This window comes from Corvus cornix, chromosome 4 (assembly GCF_000738735.6).
Source record: "Corvus cornix cornix isolate S_Up_H32 chromosome 4, ASM73873v5, whole genome shotgun sequence".
In the NCBI taxonomy this organism is placed as follows: Eukaryota; Metazoa; Chordata; class Aves; order Passeriformes; family Corvidae; genus Corvus; species Corvus cornix.
In genome coordinates this window covers 34128337-34150457 of record NC_046334.1, presented here as the reverse complement: position 1 = coordinate 34150457, position 22121 = coordinate 34128337, and the positions used below count along the sequence as shown (strand labels likewise).

The following is a 22121-nucleotide window of genomic DNA, read 5'->3' as shown; positions in this document are numbered from 1 at the left end:
AACATGTTAGAAATTGTTTTATGCCTGTTTAATAACTCACGTAAGATTTCAGTTTTTCTGTTGTATATATGGAACTTGAAATGGAATTCTTTCTCTAGTCTGAGGCCCTCAGTTTACTCAGAATGTGCAAATATTGCTTTAGTTTTGGCCTCTATAGAAGTGTGACTTTTTTATGAAACAAAAAGGAAGGAAAAATTCCATATTATTATTATTAGTTGCTGTTGTTCTTGTTATTATGTTTATTATATAAAGAGGTAATATGGAATCTGTGTGCTAATATGATATAGAAATGCTCAAAGATCTGATTCTAAATAAAACCAATATCCAATATTTAAGCATCACCATTTTTTATTTTTTGAATGACCTAACAAATTCTCTTATTTTCCAGAAATTATAGTCATATATGTTCACAGACAGGGATATATGTGGCAAAAATCAATGCACTTTTTAGCATTATGTCTGTATGCACAGCATTCTTTTTTTGTTGGACTGAATGTCTGAGCATTTAGTCTAAAAATTCCCTGTCCATGGGTACTTGGGTACAATGAAGTCATTGCTGACTATCCTCTAAGTAGATATTTTTTCATAAATTGTTTTATTAACTAAAAACCAAGGGGGCAAAGACTGCAGCTTTCCTGCCACTGTTAGGGCTTAAGTAGTCCAGTATCCTTGTACCTTAGGAAATGGAAATTTGTGCCCAGAAGTGCTCAAATGATAATTTCAAACTATAGAAAAAGCTGTTCTACTTTAATGATCTGTTTGTCGCTACTGATACTCCATAGTTCTTACTTACTTGTGCATTTTCTGCTTTGTCAGTCTATAGGTTTTTTGATATATTCTCATTTTCTTGTCAGGATAATACTGGCTTTTTGTCAGAGTAATCACAATATAAAAACTGATTTATTTTTTTATCTGATTGTTTTTATGCTTCAGAAGTGCTACAAACAATACAATGTAACAGAATATATATGGGGGTCCATATGTAAGCGTAACTGTGTTCTATGTTATATTGTACATGGCAGGGGCTAGTACCATGCTGAAACAACAAACAATTTTATTCTTATACCAAATAGCCAAAGATGTACTGTCTCATTTTCTTAATACAGTGTTTTTACACCTTCATGAGTTTATTAGCTTTGGTGTGTTTATTTTGCTACTTCTACAGAAAGGAGGAAGTCACGCACAATCATGCAGATGCCATATGGATCTTTCTCTTAATGTTGTTCAGAAGTTTTTACTTGTAACTGATAGTTCCTCATGCTGTAACTGATAGTTCCTCTTGCTCTGCCTCATACATGTATACACACACACACACGTATATATGGATGTTTATGTGGATGTCTGTGCCTGTAAATGATGAATTTATGTGCTGGCTCAGAGTAGGTCATCTCAGCACCAGAGGTTAATCAGAGTAGCACTGCATATAGAGAGTTTAGAAGAAAATAGCCAGGTTATTAACATAGCAGTGTTATTCTGGGACCTGTGGTGGTGTTAAACAGTATTGTGCTGGGTCGATAAATCAAAGTGGTTAGATGGCAGTCCAGGTACCCCTAGTGGTTGTGCTGTGCTCCATACCCTTTGATTCAAGTCTTTCTCTTAAACCAAAGGAGGGTAGTTAGGGAAGGAACAGTATTACTCTATTTCACCTTGTATTGTATTGACCCAGGCTGGATGCCTGGGGCCCGCCAAAGCCACTCTGTCACTCTCTGCAGTTGGACAGGGGTAAGGACCTTTCCCGGTCCTAATCTCACCAGCTGAGATAAGGACTGGGAAAGGTCACTCACCAAATACTGTCACAGGCAAAACCAAGTGAATTTGAGGATACTAATTGAATTTATTACTAAAAATTCAGGACAATGAGAAGTAAAATAAATCTTAAAAACACCTTCCCCTCCACCCCTCCCTCCTCCCATCCAGCTGTGTAGGGAGAGAGGGAGTGGGGTTTCAGTCAGTTCATCACACGATGTTTCTCCCAGTGGTCAGGGGGAGGAGTTATTCCCCTGCTCCCCCATGGGGTCCCTCCCATGCGAGGTAGTTCTCCATGAACTTCTCCAAGAGTGCATCCCACAGGCAACAGTTCTCCATGAACTGCTCCAGTGTGGGTCACTCTTCCATGGGGTGCAGTCCTTCAGACATAGCCTGTTCCAGGGTGAATGCCCCAGAGGGTCACAAGTCCTCCTCTCTCAATGGATCTGCAGGTCTCTTACCAGAACTTGCCTCACCAAGGGTTTCCCATGGATTTGCAGTTTTCAGGCATCTGTCTGCTCTGGCATGGGTCTCCTCCAGGGGCTGCAGGTGGATCTCTGGATCTCTGTGGCCCTCCATGGGCTGCAGGGGCACAACTGCCTCAACATGGTCTGCACCACAGGCTGCAGAGGAATCTCAGCTCCAGGGCCTGGAGCACCTCCTGCCCCTCCTTCTCCACTGACCTTGGTGTCTGCAGTTGTTCCTTACAGGTTCTCTGGCTGCAATTACATCTGTGCAATAACTTTTTTCCTTCTTAAATATGTAACCACAGAGGAGTTACTCTCAATTCCTGATTGGCTTGGCCTTGGCTATTGGTGGGTCTGTCCAGGAGCCAGCTGACATTTTTTCTCCTGGACTTGGAGGAAGCTTCTGGCAGCTTCTCACAGAAGCCACTCCTGTAGCCTCCTGCTACCAAAACCTGGCCATACAAACCCGATATACAGGTGTAATGGAAAGGGAATTTAAAGAGGAGCAGGATGTCCCAAATGAATAGCTGCTTGCTTGTTCTGACCTGTCAGCTGATTGCAGGGGTTGGTACAGGAAGGTGTTGTAGCAAACATAAAATTCCCACAACTTTGAATTATGATATGTAGTCTTGGGTCAGGAGACCGTTTTCATCTGGTTGTTGTAATACATTTTTGAGTACACATGCCTATTTATCATTACTTTTTTCCCAGTTCCCTATCAAATTATCAGAAAATTAGTAGTTCTGTTACATGAGAGAAGCACAAATACAAGTTCTATAAAAATGTCAGGCCATAATATATACAAATGTATGTATAGATTGTGCTTAAGTCTTTCATGGATAGAATCAAAGTATCAAGAGAGACTTCAATAAAGTATAAATAATCCAATGCTTAGATATGTGCAGTTGTACAGACATTGATAGTTGTTGACATAATGAATGACATGTTTGTATCTAAAATACAAATAGGTGTTTCACAGTGTTGTTCAATTTAATGAAGTGCTAAAGGATATGTCCCTAAATATGTTGGATTGCTTCACTAAATATGTTGGATTGCTACACAATAAAGGAAAAGTAAGCAAACTGGAGATTTATTTTCAAGAGTGTCACTGTGAAACCTGCCAACTTAGGTGTGAGCTCTTCAGGTTGTAGCTTATTCAATTACTGGTAGACCTGGAAAGTGATCCTGATTTGGAAGTGATAGCTATTGAGAATGGCAGTAGAACGTATTTTGTTACTTTAGGAGGGGTACATCCAGTGTCTTTTCTGTGCTGGTCTTTTTCCAGATACTGTTATTTCTTTTGTCTTTTCCTAGCTTTTCCCAAATACATGGGAAGATGTTGTGGGAGGGCTATCTACTTGCTTCAAGCATGCTCTTTCTTTGTCTTCTCAGTGAATAAGCCTCTCGACTTCACATCTCTCTCTAATATCTACTTCTGTTGCTGGCTTCTGTATGAACTGCCAGTACTGTACAGCACTTCAGCCAGTCTGCTACTAATCTGCTGCTCTTGGTGCTACCGATGCTCTCTTTGGTCTGGTGTGCTTTTTCTGCCTGTTCTATTTCTGGTCAAAGAATCCATCCTTTCCCTCACCAAGTGGCTGTACAGTTGCCTGTTTGCTGTTACGTGCTCACGAGTTTGGCTTGTGAAACTGCATTCCATGATACAAACTTCCAGCACACTGTTGAAACACTTTTGCTGTCAATCCTATTTCCTCTTTTCATGCCTCAGCATAGGAAATCAGGTTGGGAGTTCATGATTATCTGCCTAAATTACATCTCTTGACCTGTTTTGGTAGGGCTTGCGTTAGTATTGCCTTAATGAACATGGAAATAAAAAGGCAAAAGACTGTTATGGGTGTCTCATATGCAGTTAAGAGTTGGAAATACCTGTGCTACAACTGTCTATAGTAGTTCGCAAAGCAAGTTTTCAATTTCTAGGTACCTGTAATTTTATAATTCCTCTATACACCAGGCATTTATTTCTGAGGACCTTCATTGGGTTTTGAAGACATACCTAAGCAATGCAACTGAATTTAATTAATTAAAAAAGCTGTAGAACATACATGTTTGTATTATTATATGGGGTTTGGGGTTTGGGGGGGATTTGGGAGATTTTTTTTAGCATTGTTTGAAAAGTTCTATTTAGCAGCCTGGAGAAACACATTAAACAGCTCTGCATTTTGTTTTTCAGTGTGCAGTGACCTGGAATTCAGGGAAGTTGCAAACAGATTGAGAGACTGGTTTAAGGCACTTCATGAAAGTGGAATTCAGAATAAGAAGACTAGGATTGTTCAAAGGCCTGAAAGAACCAGTAAGCAATTTCTGCTTGCCTTATTTGATGTTTTCTTTGATCCTTTTCTGTTCTTTTGTTTTTCCATTGCTAAGACTTGCCTTATTCTCATGTGCTTTAAATAGGCATAGATACAAAACTACAATTTTGGGCTTTTCTTTCAAATAGTTGGTTTCCTATTTATGGCTTAGTACTAATACAAGATGTTCACTTTAAACTTTCAGTATCATTTGGCAGCTACCATTCACAATGCTTTAATTTGTGAACGCTTTCAAATTAAAAGAAATAAAATAAAGGAATGTTAATTATGTGTGACCCATCTTTCCTAGTTGATGTCACTGCAGGTACTGGTACAGAAAAACAGATGGAAAATAAGCTTGTAAGAAAAAAGGAATTTTTAAGGTAATACTTGAAATTGGAAAAGACACAGGAGTGGAAACAGCAGGGGGCATAATTTGTTTTTAGCCCCCTCAAATATTTGAAGAGATTTTTTTTGTTGTGGAAAGTAATTACATTTTAGAATGTAATCATCAAAGGGCTTATTTAGAAGAGCAGTTGAAGTGTGCATTAATAGTTCCAAAAGTGAAGTTCTACTGTGAAGGGAGTCAAATTGAATTTCAAAAGCCATAAAACTCTACCTTTCGTTAATATGAAGAGCAAGCTACGAATTCTTCCAGAGTATGTTTCACAGAACTTGGCCACCATTGGGTTTTTACCTTGCTTATTTTATTTTTAGCTTTTTAAGTATTTGAGATGTTTTTAACTTTTGTTTGATTCAATTAGTATCATCACTTTTTCTTCTTTCTTCAAGAAATCCACTGATTTCACTTAATTGCAAATGCCATTTCGTTGTGTGATTTTTTTCATGCGAAGGGAATGTGAATAATTCTGTAAAATGCAATGAATTAAAGATGGTTCTGTCTTATCTGGGAATACTTTCCTTAACATTGAGAAAAATTGTTTCTGAGGTCAGGTGGTAATACAGTAATGTCACTTTTTATTGATATTGAAAAAAACCACATTTAAACCCATATATTTCCAGTTTACATTCTGGTTGGTGCCCATAACTGGCATGTGATCTGCTTCTCATGCAGTAGTTAAAACAATAGAAATAGAAAGTTTGCAGCCCTTAAGTAAGAATTTATTGTATAGTAAAAAAAAAAAATTGTGTCTAATAATGTAGGTTAGTGCATTGCTCAGTTGAAGGTAAACTGAAATATCATGTAGGGTCCTGTTTCTCTCTGAATGATCACTTTGAAATTTGGGCAATGATAAAGAAAGCAACACTATAGCCATTAAATATTATGTCCTGCATAAATAACAAGTCAGTGTTTCAACAAATTGGATTCTATGTAATGCAAGAAAGTAAAGTTCATAGTTATTAATTTGAATACAGTGAGATGTAGTGCAAACACAAAGTTCTTAAGAGTGTGAGATTTTTCCCTCAGACATCTTTCTTGGCTTTTTTCCTTAAGCACACAGACGGTTTTGATAAGACCTACAATCTCTACTTGAGACAGGCATTTGTACCATGATGTGCATGTGGATATAGTATAGTCATATTTATTATGTCACTTGTTTGTTTTCAAATTTGTATTTTATAATAGAAATCAAAGACTATATTTAGACTTAAGATCAAAGATTTTTATATGTGAGGCTAAATATGCAAGAATCTTGTGGATTTTTGGACATTGTCAGTTTTGGAAGCCTTCAAGGTCATAAAGTTCTCACCTTTGGTGGTGTAAAGAATCTGCACATGTTTTAGGAGGTATCTTAAATTTAAGGCACAATTTAGATTGCATGCTATTCTACCATTTTTTGAAAGATGGAATTGAGTTGATTTGGATGTCTAAGAATAGTCTTTGCTCTTTCTCATCAACAGGTAAGAAAGTACAGTCTCTGTGGAAAATTCTGTTTCCTGTATATTGCTGACTTCAAATTACCTGTCAACATCGTGTTGTCAGAAATGTTTGAGTTAGGTTTTTATCATGGTACCAGAATTTGGAATGTTGTATGAAGTATTAATTTATTACTAGCTCTAAATTTGATCGAAGTTTGATGATAGGCTTTGGCATGTTTATTTTCTTTTTACTAAAATAAAGCAAATTTTACAAAATGTTTAGATGTGAGACATTCAGTTTATCCTATATTTTCTTCTTTTTCTTTTTAAAAAAGAGGTATTCAACAAAAACCTACGGTGTTTCACATTTGAACAATAACTGTTCCGTGGCTAATATTTCAGTAGTGTGGTCAGTTACTCAAATTGCAAATAGCTAATTGTGCAAAAATACTAGTTTTAGGTATTAAACATCCTATTTGAGCAGTATTTACTCGATTTTATAAATAGCCAATATTTATGTGTTTGTGATAATCTGACAGGCTACTGCAGGAAGACAGTCCATCTATAGACAGAAAGCAATCGAATATACGTTCAGAAGGGGTTTTTTTTTCATTTGTAGATTTGGGGATGCACAAATTATTTTAAAACTGGTTTCATTAGTGCTGTATGTTTTTCCTGGTATGTAAATTTCTGTACTTAAAAATTTCTCATTTAAGACAGCAAAATCTGTACTGCATTTTATGAGAAATGAACATGTCTGTTGTTTAGAAGAAAATATTATGTCACTGTGTCCCTGTAAACACAAAAAGAAACAAAAAACATGATAACCATTCAACATGGTAATGTCCTTTCTAATACCATTAAAAAATTCTTAAAACTGATCTTGAAGAGCAAAGCTCTTGAGTAATATCCCTCAATGTCTGTTTCCAAAGTCATAGGAGGTCCAAGACATCAGGCCTGTTATCTGAGTGTATCAGGGCATCCAGCCATGTTGATATCTAAGTATACCAGGTCTGTCCAGCCCCTATTTTTGAGATGCCAGAAAGCTACATCTGCAAATAAATCTTGCAAAGAACTTCTTACCATGTATAGTAACTTTACACTTAGCATATGAGACTTGGTGATCTGTGCAGACTAAAAGCTACATCAAAAAGCCACCTGAATGCAACTTCCCCTTTTAGAGTCCTAATTATTCTAACAGATCCCTGGAGTTTTTTGTTACCTGTGGGGTGTTAAAAATATGTTTTGTCACCCTTTCCCCGTGGCTTTCCTGTATTCTTACTGTAAAGTTCCTTCCTCACTGAAAAACCATTCTGCATCAAAGAAGCAATTTGTGACATCCTCTCTGGTTGTCTCTTTGTATTTAAGATTTTTCATATGGCAGTCTCTCTGGTGGCATTTGGGACAGGATATGTTAAAAGACTTGAGCGCAGTCCTTCTGACCAAGGCAGATGTGGCGCAAGTTTATGGTGCCTTGGTGGTGCTTTTTGGAGTTGTTCCAGCTATTAAATAGTCCACATTGATCCATCAAATCATTAATATTACCTAAACAAACAAAACAATAGTGTTTGGTGGTGTTCTGCTAGAGCTGTCAGTATCCTGATAACAAGTCTGAGGTGCCTACGTTGCTGTGTTTTTACAAGAGTAAGGTAGTTTTGTCTTACTGACACTTTTTCCCCAAAGCAGAATGTTAGTAATCCAGACTAGAATATTTCAAAAAAATAATAAGGTTTTATTTCCAAAATCCCTTTTGGGTCCAGATGTGGTCAAATATAATATATCTAAAAGTATCAATAATACAGATGCTACATATGCAGATAAATTTTTTCCTCAGGCCGTTTATGGTCTAAATACATGACACAAAGGGGAAAAGGGTATTTGATCCCCATACTACAATAATACCCCCATTATTTTTCCCTTGTGGATCAGAAAATACAGAGTAAAAAATAAAGTGACATTTTATGTACCTGTTTTAAAGTCTATTAAAATATTCATTCTATTTCTATATTAATTTTGTGTAATAAACCACAAAATTAATACATCATATGCAAAGCACAAAGAATACCATAGTCCCACAAATATTTCTGCTAGCAGGCAGTCTATTTCTGAAGAATACTTGAGCACCTTGTCATATTAGAAGATGAAAGACCAGAGGCCAAAGGTAATAGAGAATCTTCTTATGGTTTGGAACTAATATTATTATTTGGAGACTAATACATTAATAATTTTGAAAACATCATAAAAATACAAGGATTCTGAGAGAAAATTACTTATAATTGGCTTGTCTGGAACTAGCAGAATAAGATATTATTACACTGAAATTGACAAATCCCCATACAAAATTGCAGGAGGAAAAGACTGATTTTTTTAAAGAAAAGTAAACAAAATAAGCGACTTCAGATTTTTGCTTGAAGATTTTTATTTCATTCTGGCAATCCTAAGTTTCTTATTGATGAAGAGACAAGCTGACACTATACAATGATAAATTATATTTCCCTGATCTTCATTGCTGAAGCATATTTGAAAACCCTGAGGTACAGATAGAAGTCATAAGAACAATAAAATTTTCCTTACTTCTAGAGTAAGGAAACAACTCCTAAAGCTAGAAAGAATTGTGGTTTTAAACAGTATTTTTGATGTCTTCAAAACACCGATGGCTTGAGAATTTGTCTAATTCCTGAGATTATTTCAGAAAATGACTCATAAAGCTATACTGCAAAGTTGAACAGGCTGAAAACCTGAACCATAGCTCTAGTTAGCTAGAAAGAAAAGGTTCTGCCAGTGAATTTCTGCATGTGTCTGGTTGGCTCATGCAAAGGCATGCTTAATGCTAGAGTCTGGAAGAAGAAATCCAGCCTAGAAGTAATTCTGAACAGGAATTTTAATTAATCCATCTCTACTTAAAATTAAGTTTCTAAATGAACTAAATTAGTGTTGTTGACTGAAGTTGCTTTTGACTCAATCTTCTGTACAGAATTATACACAATAAAACATACAGGTCTTTATTATAGCACTTTCTTTTATTTTATTTCTTTGTCCTCAGTTATCTACTCTTCTCTAACAGTCATTCCTGTTAATAAAATGGCAAATCTGGTGTCCCAAATAACAAATTTCATCTGATCTGTCAATCTATCAGGAAACTGATAGTCTTCTAGGAATAGGATTCATCTTGCTTTTTTTTTTACTCCACCTCCATATAAAATTCTTTAAAGCACTTTCTGGAAGAGACTTTGGAATGCAAACTTTCACAGGTGTTTAAGGAACATTGCAGTTGTGCTTTATTTCTTTCTCTTGTACCTTTTGTTGTGACATGAGAGTCAGTTTTCCTACGTTTATCAAAATACCTTTGGTACCTTCCCCATGTTCTCCAGGGCCAGGATGTGGTCTTCAGTGATTCTTATGGGACCCTTCCAACTCAGAATATTCTGTGATTCTGTGTCTTGCCCTAACCTGGGCTCTGCTCATGTCTGGGTAATGACAATGAGCAGGAATGTATTAAAGCCTCAGACAGGGGATAGAGAGTGTTATGCCTAAAACTGTCTCCTTCTTGGGCCACCTTGGAGCCAGATGAGGCTCACCTAGATGAGCACGTTTGTGATCAAGTACAAAAGCATTCACATCTACTTAGTCCTCTTTGTATTAGTCTTTCCTGCTCTGCTCTGTCCTGATTGCATTAGGAGGAAAACATTTTCCCAGTTTGTGCACAGTAGGCCTCAAGATGTGAGATGCTGTTCACTGAAGGTTTTCTGCTAACCAAAATATTACAGAAATCCATTGCAAGAGAAAACCTTCTTGCTATGCAGCTTGCACACTGAACAGATAAAATCCATGGTCTAGATGTCAGCTAGGAGTCTGGCAAAGAGTGCACACGTGTTTATTCACATATAAGATTTGCCAGCTTCAGACAGCATACTGGTATTGGAAAAAATTGTACACTTCTTGGCATTTCAGATAAACAATTTCTATATAATGCAATATGTGAGCCCCATGTATGTATGCTGTTTTGATGTCCACATGGTTTCCAAAGCTGGCTTCCTCAATGTACATATTACTTATGTGGTTAGTAAGCAGGTAAACAATAGTTTTACCTTGGAAAGCAGATAAGACTTGAACTTCTCTCCTGAGAAATAACCAGAAAGAACAGCATTTCGTTTGGTTCCTTTTGAGCAAATGTTTTGAATGCCTAATGTGTAAGCCGTGGAGGATGGATATATTTCTTAGTAGTTTTTCCCTTGGGATTGTTTTGACCAGGAAAAGAGCATAAGCTGGTACTTCACATTTTTTAGACAGAGTTCAGAAATAGCTGCATGAAAGTTCACTTCATTATGGTGTATGGAAATAGATTTTAAGTAAGGAATTAGAATGAAAGAGAGAATCGTTCATAATTTAATGATCTGAGCAGCAGTTTTTCCTCTTCTCAGCATAATGTCCTGGTACTTAATCATCAAGAATAAATTACTATCATTCAGTTATACTAATTATTCCCCCTTAGTTTCTGCTTATTTTGTTGTGTTACAAATGTGAAAAATGTCTGAAACCAGCATTCTAGTTGGTGTTCAGAGTGATTCAGGCAATAATTTCTTAGGTCTAGGTCACCTGGTGATTTTTTGATTCTTAGTTCTGTATCACGTGACCCCTTCACGTGGAAAACCATGTTAGCAGATGTTAAACTCTAGATATGTATTTAAGGACTTTCCTGACATTTTTTATCAAGTATATCACCTTCAAGATGCATTATTGTATCAATATTAGAATAAAGGAAGAAAGTCATTGTTGAAAGTACTTCAGATAATTTTAAGTTTGGAAAGTTCAGTAAAGGTTCTTTTTAAATGAACCAAGAATTTTACCACAATATAAAAGAGTTGATAATGTGCACATAGACCTGAAGTGATGATCTTTTCATGGTGTAGCAGTTTTGAAAAAGGTGGACTGTTCCATTTCATATCAAACAAAGCTGCTTCTATCTCTGTTAACACCTGTCTGGTTTACCTCTGACATACTTGAGCCATTTTACTTACTTGAGCAAAACTAATATTTGACCTAAATTTCAGACATTTCTATACTGCAGTGACTGATGGTTGTGAAAGAGTTTGGCCTGATGAAATGAAAGAAGACAAATGAAAACTAAGAACAAATATGATTTTTCTCAAAAAACTACACTAAAATTGTATATTCTAAAGAATAGGAAGAACAAAAACTAGTAAAAACAACAAATATACCTGGGCTGTAAATGAAAATATAAACTATTTCAGAATTGAACTCTGCAAAAAGAAACATAAATAACTTTCAAGGTAAAGCATGATCAGTTTTAGAAATTATTAAATCAAAAAGTTATTTAATAGAAAGTTAGACCCCATGATCCACAGTGCTTTTTCTCCTGTATCTGATGCTATTTAATTGATAGGTTATGACAGTTTTAATAAATGTAAGCTTTTCTTATATAAAATGTTATTGTTTGAAGTAGGTTTATTAGTTCTGATGTACCAGAATAATATATTCCTCTCTACTAGGAAGAGTATGTAATGAATAGCAGACTTCAGACTCTATATTTAAATATTCAGCTATGGTTATGTTGAACTTTGACAAGGTTTATTGACATACTAGAACATAATACTTTTCTGGTGCTATCCTGTTGGTATCAGTGATCTGTAATAAAATGGTCTGCCTTACAATTATATTGCTGACTCCAATGCAATTTTTTTTAATTTCGAGCTTTGTCCTTAATTATGTGAAATATAATAGAGAAAGATGTTGGTGGGACATCACTTTTTAAAAAAATCTAAAAGCTATATAGAAGGAAGTGAGAAAGAAATTGAGGAATGGGAACAGAAGATGAACTTCAATCACAGGCTATGGCTAGTTAAGGAAATCAAGCAAAAAATAGGGATAAAACCGTATGCAGTTGTATAATATTGTTCCAACCTTAATTTAGTGGTGCATATACCTTTGAAATTTCCAGTTCTTTCACTATTCTTCAGATAAATTTATTTCTTCTCAGAGTATAATTTGAAACTGACTAAGCAGTTTGACTCAGTGATCCTTGTGGGTCCCTTCCAACTCAGATCATTCTGTGATTCTGTAAAACAAGCAGATGTTGGGGGGGGGGGTGTTCTGCTTTTCCTCGGTATAGTTTATTAAAAACATAAAACTGTCTTCTAGTATCCTAAAATACAAATACTTTATGATGTGAGCTTTGCCAGCATGAACCACAAATGCTCATTTAAAAATATTTTGGCCCAAGCTAGAAAATGATGCCTCCTTCAATAAATTTTGGCTGAAATTTCCACATGCAGAGGTATTATCTGCAATTACTTACTTTGGCCCTCATGGTCCATCCTTGAATACACGTTTAAAGTGGCTTTTATCTTATTTTCTCTTCTATTGGTGTCTTATTAATTAAAATCATAGTTGCTCTATTACTGCCCCTTCTATTAGAGTTTGGTGAGATTGCCAGAGTGCGAAATTCAGAAAAAAATTGTGAGTACAAGACTAATTTCTCCCATCATGCAGGTGCACAAAAAGCAGGATAGGTAACAGTATGCTTCATGTTGACCTCTTTCAGTATCCAAGGTCATGAGGAGGATTAAGAGAGAAAGTGTTAGAGGCCTTCAGGAACAGAGCCTTACAGGTAGATAATGTTATACTGCACATTAATCCTTAGACAAAGTACTTTAAGGTGGAGGAACCTTCCAGATTTTTTCTAATCCAAAACACCTGTTGAAAAATTCTGATACCTTTTACAGATATGGTTGTGTAACACATTTACTCTATGTCCTTATTCATTCCTATATCTCACTGCTCTTTGTGATCCACAGAAAATAAGTTTCGTCTTGATGTTTTATGAGGGGCTGAAGAGGAAGGAATAGAGACCTTTGGCTGAATGCTTGGCTATGTTTTTAAATTGTGTTAAACACATCAAAACTTCATATGTATCAAATGGCTGGCTTTATATTTTTTGCTTTTTTCCCCTCTTCTTTCTATCAAAAAAAAAAAAAAAAATTAACGTAAAAGCTCATCAGGGAGCTAGAAAAAGTGAGATCACCCTGATGAAAAGTCATAGCTAATTTAGGATTTCTGGGGAAAGGGAGTTTATGTGTTGGTCTGACTTGCACAGGGAGTTTTGATGCTATCAGCTTTCTTTTCCTTTCTGAAATGGTCATTCTACTGCAGCATAGGCATTTCCATATGAAGATATATATCTAGAAGGACATTTAATGATTTCTAAATACAATTACTGGATTAAACCTGTTTAGCAGTATAGAAGCACTTTTCAGGTTTCTTTATTGTTGTCCGAACAACAGCAGAGGCAGGCAGGCTTGATTTTCAACAGCAGTAGAAATTGGGAATTTCTGTGTGCTCTCATGTCAACTTTTCTATAGCCATATCTACCAATCTCATTTTTTCAGTGCTCAGTTTTAACTTAAAAGTTTTGAGAAGAATGGTGTTTAGTAGCACTAAATCTTGTTCTGAATTAGGGTGTCTACTCAACCGCGTGGCCACATCAGCCTGTGGCACGACCCACAGCACATGAACCAGAAGTAGTGTGTGTATATCATATGCAGCTCACATCTTTGACAGAGGCAATAGGCCTGGTGGTTTCTGCATTGCCTTTTCATGTCCATAGGCAAGTCTGCATGTACTTTAAAAGACAAACAGGAGGTGTGAGGTCTGGCTGCAGGAATAATTAACTCAGCCTGTTCCATTTGGCCGTTTTTTCAAGCAGGGATTTAGGAAGATGCACGCTGCATAGGTAAGTACCATACTGGCAGCCACCTGCTCTTAGCAATCATCTTTTCCATGGCCTCCTCCAAGATAGAGAGTACACCATATAAAGATAAAATAAAATTTTCAAGGTGTTGCTGAGGCTGACTGACTGTCGTGTTCCTTTTTCATATATATGTTCAGAACAAAAAAAATCCCATTCACAGACTCCAGCAAGTTACCTGAAATTTATGCTCTTCTTAGTTCTGTAAACTTTGCAAACGACTTAAGTTTCGTTCTACTGATGCATAATATCCCTTAAATTCCTCATCAGTATTATTTTCCAGGAAATCACTGTGTATCATTTATTACTGTACATAATGTGTGTGGTATAGGTATAACATAACGAAAACTCATATTTCTAAATGCTTTGAGACTGGTGGTAGGATTAAATTTTTTTGCAGGTTAATTTAGTGACTTCTAAAGTGAATCTGACATAATTTCTGTGTCCCCTTCAATAGCATATACTGTTTATTTATAGTATCTATGTACCACTAGAGCTGTTTCCATGATGCAGCATTCTTTTGTGGTGGCTGGGATCAGCAGCTGGTCTAGTTTTCCTCCTATATAATTTCTATTATTTTTGGTTTGCCTCTTAGGATTTGATACCAGCATTTTGCCAATTTGCAAAGACTCCCTCGGCTGGATGTTTAATAGGCTCGATATGAACTATGACCTGTTGTTGGACCAGTCAGAACTTGGAAGCATTTACCTTGACAAGAACGAGCCATGCACCAGGGCGTTCTTCAATTCTTGTGACACATACAAAGACAGTTTGATATCTAACAACGAGTGGTGCTACTGCTTCCAAAGACAGCAAGGTAAAAGATGAGAACAACCTGCCTATGTATATGACTGACCTTTTGGCTGGGCTTTATTTTTTTTTTAACATATTAAGAAAATTGCAGTGAAGTACAAGCTCTTAAATACTGTGCAATGAATTTGTGTTAAGGTTTGTGACATACGGTGAATACCTTAAATGAAGTAAAAAATCCCCAAACAAACAAAAAAAGCCAAACAACCCAAGCTAAATGGAAAGGTTTGCTATTAAAATTCAAGGATTCTAAGTGCAACACTGCCACTAATGCTTTTACAGCTATATTGTTCCTCTTACCAACATTTAGTATGTATGGAGATGAAAGAGATTAAAATAACATACGCAAATACTTAAATTATTTCTTCCCAGTCTACTTTGCCTACACTAAAAAATAAACTTTTTGTATTGCTAATGTAGGGTATCTTATGTTCAGTGAGCCTAATAAAATAGCTGAATAAACATTATGGATAAAGTTACTTCCAATCATTTAGACCTAAAGCCAGTTGGTTTTTATTGCCTAGTTGAATGTCTTGTTAATGTTCTGATGTGATTTTGGTTAGACAAAAAAACACAACCTAGAAGCATTATTTTCCTGAGGAATATATAACAATTCTAGACATCACGTAAATTATGTAATCAAGCTAGTTGTAGTGTATCAAGAAATTCACTCATTAAATATTGGCTGAAATTGGGCAGAATAACCCCTGCATTATTCTTACTAACATGAGGGAGTTTTTCTAAAGGATAAACAGTAACCAGGGTTCAAATTTATACTGCCAGTAGAGGAGATAAAACTGATTTGGTGGAAAGCTTCCAAAATTAATTCAGCCTTCTTGAAAATTTTAGTATCAGTTTTTAAATCTCACTTGTAGCCTTAAAACTCTCATGATAAATTTACATTAGCATTCCACATTTATGGTTTCACTCTGATTTCTATGGAAATAAAGGTTTTTATGATGCCACATCTGCCATTTGTGAATCTAGATAAAATAAAGCTGTACTCCTGTAGATAAATACTGAATAGCATATTTTTCTTTAATAACTTTCTCTTTAAAAGGTTAACATTTAAACTTTTAAAATACCTTGCTTGTTTTACAGTAGAACAATAAGTTTTGCTTTATTTTTTATAAGCGTGTATGTACTGCTAACAAAACTGGCAAATTAAAAACAACCCATCCCAGAAGTAATGTAGCTCTTAAAGGACATAACAGCATAACCAGGACATTAAGAAAACACTTCCACAGATCAGTTTCAAATAGTTTTGCATTTTCTTACCTATAAACACATTTTGTGTAAAGTATTTGCTCAGTGTCCTTCTAGAACCTGAGGATGGTATTGTAAAGACTGATCTAAACGCTAAAGAATTCTATTAATGGTACCCCAGCAAATCCATCTTTCAGACACTGATTCTTCACATTGCAGAACCCAACATTATCAAGCTTTTTTTCCCTTTTTTACCAATTTCCTCACTGTCTTGATAATTAACATAATGGTGTTGTGATAAGGTGCTGATTTCAAACAGATTAGATAGTCTTTAATACCACTGTGTTTGAGTATATAGTAAAAAAGATGTCTCCTAAACATTGTATATGAAATGAAATTGCATGTTTTGGCAACCCTTGTGCATTGAACATACACTTCATCGTTTGAAATTAACACTGTCGTCAAAATCTGTATTCTCTGGATTTTGGTGTAAGGTGAAAAAAGAATCTTACAGTCTTCTTTTGTCATGTCATACTGTTAGCTCATGCACAAATGTCTAACTGCCTAACTCCCTAGTGCATTAGTAACCCATTGAAGTCTCTGTTTGGAATTTGCATTGCTGTGCTGAACCTTGGAATATTTTCATGTTTGGTTATGTTTTACTTGATGGAATGATCTAAATAAGGCCTTTAACTAAGGCTTTGCTATTAATAGCAAAGAGATGGAAAAGCTGAGAAACTCAGCAGCTTCTTTCTGATGTTTATTAAGATAAGTTGATACTAACAGAATGCTTCAAGCCATGTAGAGAGGTCTCTCTATTCATTGACCTTAGTGCTTTCTGGGCAGATCAGTGATTTTAGAGTACTGTTATTGATTAACGATGTTCAAAAGGGAATACAAAATTTAGTCAACCATATGTATCATACTGGGGATAGCAATTTCATTGTGCTTTTTAAAAGTACATGGCATTTGCTTGAGTCATTATCTAAGAAGCCCTCATAGTCTTTGATCTTAGTTTTACCATGCAAGACTGTCAGGATCAGACAAGTACTTGTAACTCTTCTTCATTCTTTCTTTTTGCTTGAGATCCATCATGTCACATTACACTACACTAGACCTATTACTGCACATTGCTAACAACTTCTTGTCAATATAAGAAACTTTTTATGAATCATGAAGTCAGATCTTTCTTGTGGAGAAGATGATCTTTCTGTAGTGGTTGTCCCGCCTTGACAAATGCTTAAACACTTCGGTACAGTCCAGTGATTCTTACTGCACTTTTTCTTGCTCTTACTCTGCTTTAAATGTAGTTTAGTATTTCTGAGGTGTATTCTAGGCATTAAAATGTGTTTCTGCAATACTTCTGCTCTGTGACAGTGCTCTTTGCAAGTTACTTTGGTCACTATGGCCCTCTAGTTTCAACAACCCATGTGAGTGTTTGAGCGCCCATCTTCAGAACTTACTTTCTTCATTGTTTAATGCTAACTTGACACTTTAGTGTTTACCTAAATGCTGAGGCCTTTGCAATGTTGGCATTTTTATAGGTTGAACTTCTTTCTGCCAGTAATTCATTACTGCAGTCTTGTTTTGTTGCATCACTGAGTGAGAGCAGGAGAGTAGCCAATTTTGCTGGGAGTATTAATGCAGCAAAGTATTTGTTTACTGAAGGCCTCTGCATGGATCTATTAGTCCAGCACTTTTCTAGATACATTTTCTTAGAGGCTCTTCTGTCTGTCATGCCTGGAAGACATCTTAATGACTTCAAAAACAGTCCCTCTTACAGAAGAATGGTAATTATCATGATTTGTATTTGCCAGTCTTAAGATTGCAAGGACTTCAAATATATTTATAGATGGTTATAAAGGAAGCGGTAACATGCCTTTATCAAGATAAATGATTAACATGAGTAAGATCCCCTGGAGGACTTCTTGAGGTGTAGTGTTGGTGCTTCAGATCCCTGAAGTACAAACCTTGGATGTCCAACAATTATAATGCTTAACCCCAAGCACAGGCAAGACATCAAAAGGGAGCCTAATCTGCAGTGGACCATATTCCAGAAACTAGGGGCTCTGCCAAATATTATCTACTTGATAGGTGGAAAATCACTGTTTTGTGTCTGAGTGAGAAGGAGAATCTCTGAAAGTTGGAGGCTCATTGTGTGGGTAACAGCTCGAGACCTATCTGTTAAAAATCATAGGCATTCTTTGTCAAACCTATCAAATTTACTCCAGTTGATCTGTTAATGTGCCATTTTGGTAAATCAGAGCTTAATTGTGCTAGCCTTGAAGCACTTCTTGACATGACTGGATATTGATGTCTCAAGGGCCAGTGTTAATAGCATTGGATACTCTGGTGTGCACTGGTACTTTGAGCACTGACGAACTGTGAATGGCTGCTGTCACGTGGTACATGACTGATGTCAGATTCATTGCTATTTCAAAAGAAGCTACCACACTGATTTTTGTAAAGGATTTTTTTTCTCCTTGCCTCACGACTGCCGTAAGTTGTCCAGTGACTGCTTTTTTTATTGAAATAATTTCAGAAATCTAAAAAAAAGCTTTTTAAACTTAGGAACTAGCGGCAAGTAAAGAGGGAGGCATTATGATTTGGGAAAAGAGGAAAAAGAATGTGCTGTGAGCCAAAAGGAATTGGTTGAACTTCTAGCCTGCCATTCTCTTTGACAGTTTTAAGCACTAGAGTGATTTAGTATTGTTAAGAGTTTTTGCTGCTTTTATCCTGAGAAACAAAGCTTAAGTGTGAATCTTGAAGACCTAACTTCTGGGAAGAAGAGTGTTTTGGGTAAGTAACTATCTCATGTTGCCTTGTTACCTCCTGCTTGGTGGTATTCCTTTTCGTAATTAAGCCACCAAAGATTTATAGCTATAAAAGATGATTTTTTTCTTTAGGCAGCATTCACCATTCTTACATTTCCACATGTTAGTGCTCATGTGTGCAGATCTGTGTTTCTAATTTAGGATTATTTTTCATAGAAAAAAATACATGTATTCTTCCTATTTGACTAGTTCTTCTCCATCGGCATATTTCCCATCTCTTTTGGAAGATGAATAGAAATAGAATAGAATAGAATAGGTAGGAAAGGTTCTGTGACATAACCCAACCATTAACCTAACCCTGCCAAATCCACCCCAGTCCTAGATCCTTATAACCTGTGATATTTGTATGATAAAGGGCTGACATTTATTAGATTAATGGTAGTAGAAAATACCTTTAGTTTAAGAAATAATCTGTCCTCAGAATGCTGTAGCATTAAGAGTTTAAATCTTCAAATATTGGGGAAGACAGAAACCTTAGTTTTAAAAGGTAATGAAATAGTGAGCATGATCATCATGAAAGTACTTCTTACAACAAAAAAAGTAAAACTTTATGTAGCCTCAGCAAATACTTAAAAATTGAATCCTTAAAACCCAATACCCACCCAATGATGTCAAATCTCAGTGATTTTTCAAGAGCACACTGACAAAATTGGTTGGTTGTCTGGAAAGACAACTCCTGAAAATTTCTTCTGGCATTAAGAATCCTATTGACAGTGTTTTGAAAGTGGAGCCTACTTTTAAGGCCTTCAGTCTAAAAACAGTCATTATAGATTTAGTGTGAAAAGCCTGGCCCACCAGAGTTGAGGCCTCTGGAAACATTTATAAGCTTCTTTAAATGTATTGGATATGTAAATGTTATTTAAAATTTAAAACCAAGCCTGCTGTCAGTAAGGGGTTATTATTGTCTGCTAGTTCATATTTACTCTCTTAGATAATACCAAAGGCCTATTGGAATAACTAGGCTGTGCCAGCCAAGAGGCTTTGTGCTCACCAGAAGTGTATTTTTGATCCCCACTTCATCTAGGCATTTGTCACCATGGTGCCCTAAGCAGTGACTGGGTTCTGGTCTTACATGTGTTCTGCATCAATGTGCTGGGCCAGTCTTGCTCATCTTTAAACCAGCTCAGAACACCTTTTCCTATTTGCATGGAGAAAAAGGGATCCTTGAGTTAACTACATGGCAAAGATGTATTAATAAATTATCAAGGTCTGCTAAAATGGAAAATGCATTTAATATTCATGGAATGTAAGATTTTGCCTGGGAATGGTGCAAGCTAAAGACACCTGTGAATAAACTCAGTAATTCTATTGGTGGTTCGGAATGAGAAATGCCCTGGTGCTAATGGTCTAATGTGGTACGCAGTGCGAGTGTTCAGAGAGAGATTAATTAGTGCTTTTCTGTCTTTGATTCTTTCACTTATTCAACAGTGATGTAAGGACATTCACATCTTTCTTCCCATTCATGGGGCATACTGCAGCTTTCTTTTATGGACAGTAGAAAATTAAATTATTCAGAACAAGAATAAGCTATAACTGAAGAATAGAAGACTGAATTTTAATACATTTTCTTCTTCTTAGAGTCATCTAAAGTTTGGCCTCCTTTTTTAAGTTAGTTTGCTGCACATGAGGCTTTGTACCCATGGGATCCAGTCTTAAATTGTTGCCAGAGAATCACAATCTTGCAGACTTCAGTGAAGGAAAAGGTCTTATTTTCTTAGTGTAGTATGTGAAATACAAAATTTGAACATGACTTCTAAAAAGGACAAAAGAGAAGAAATTTAAAGTGCCATCCTGTTTTTAACCAGTACATGAGGCAAGCTTCACAGTTGCACTCTGATTTTTATAGAGCAGTAAAGTAGGGTGTGATAGTTACTATTTTGGTCTAGCATTCCTCATCCTCCAGACTGGTGACTAGATGCTCACTTGGAGATGAGATAACTGGGAGTGGAGTTCTGCACAAATCCATGGTGCTGTGCAGTTCATAATTCTGAAGCTGTAGCAAGGTGTGGTAATTCTTTTATTTTAGATGTGTGTGTTTCATAAGATCAGTAGTTAGAGTGACCTTACAGCATAGCAAACTGCGAAAACGTAGTCATGTGCTTTCTGTCCTAGATACTATGTAACCTGTTTAACATTTTTTATGTCGTTTTAGACCCACCTTGCCAGACAGAACTCAACAACATTCAGAAGCAGCAAGGAGGAAAGAAGCTCCTAGGTGAGCCATAGATCATTCTTTTGACGGTTTTATTACTTACATAAATAACCCTAGTTAAACAGCAACACAAAATCAACATTAATCCAATGAAGATAGACCCACAGTAAATCTCAGAAACAAAATTTATGAAATTTTTGAAAGCTATTAAACTTAGTTTTATTACCTTAGCTACCAAAAGCTCTTACATCTGTTTTATTACCCTGATAGAAGGGTTTCACAGTTACAGAGGGGACAGCATAAGGTACTCCTGGAGTAGTATCTCTGCTGATCCTTTAACTGTGATATTCTGTAAGTAATTGAAATCTTTGTTGTGAATCAGTTTATACTGCATCAATATTTCTGAAGTGTAAGGTCTTCATTTACCACTAGCCACTGTGTAAAAGCTGCAGTAAGAGGCTTGGCCCGAAGCAGTCAAAACTGTGTTTCTGCTAAGGATGGTTTCTAACGAGAACTATACACTTCAAATGCTTTCATATGAATGTTGTCTTCATTGTGGACTCCATTTGGTCCAAGTGACAAACAGTGGATTATTCAGCTATAGGCAAGTCACTGCCTCACAAAATAAGCCTCTCTTGTATGTATAAATGCAAATTTAGTACTAATTTTTTACATTTTTTTATGGTGTGTTATGCTGCATTTGTCTCCTATGGTGGAATAATTAAATATTAGTATGTAAATAAGTGGTTTCTAAAATATGTATTAAACACAAATAACTCCTTGTAGCAGATAGTTTTTTAATCAGGAAGTCTGGCCCTTACTATTCAGACTCGTTTGTGCTCCACAGATGATAGAACTTCCCATTCAGGAGTGGGTCCTACATTTGAGCCTTTTCACCAGAATACAGTGAAAATCTGGACTGAGATACTCAGGGAGTAAGGAATATATATCACAGGATCAACAAAAAATTTAAAGGAAGATCGCTCACTTTATTTCTTGAAATCAGTCCAA

At 36.1% G+C, this 22121-nt stretch overlaps 1 protein-coding gene across 2 annotated transcripts in view; it reads left to right on the top strand.

Moving 5' to 3' along the window:
* The window catches only part of SPOCK3 (SPARC (osteonectin), cwcv and kazal like domains proteoglycan 3), a 171380-nt gene that overhangs the window by 145829 nt on the left and 3430 nt on the right, over positions 1-22121 (top strand). For both annotated transcript variants that reach the window (XM_039551262.1, XM_039551261.1), the window contains 3 exons: positions 4405-4524; positions 14704-14925; positions 21111-21173. In XM_039551262.1, the coding sequence (XP_039407196.1) occupies positions 4405-4524; positions 14704-14925; positions 21111-21173 (405 nt within the window). The remainder of the gene's footprint in view (positions 1-4404; positions 4525-14703; positions 14926-21110; positions 21174-22121) is intronic.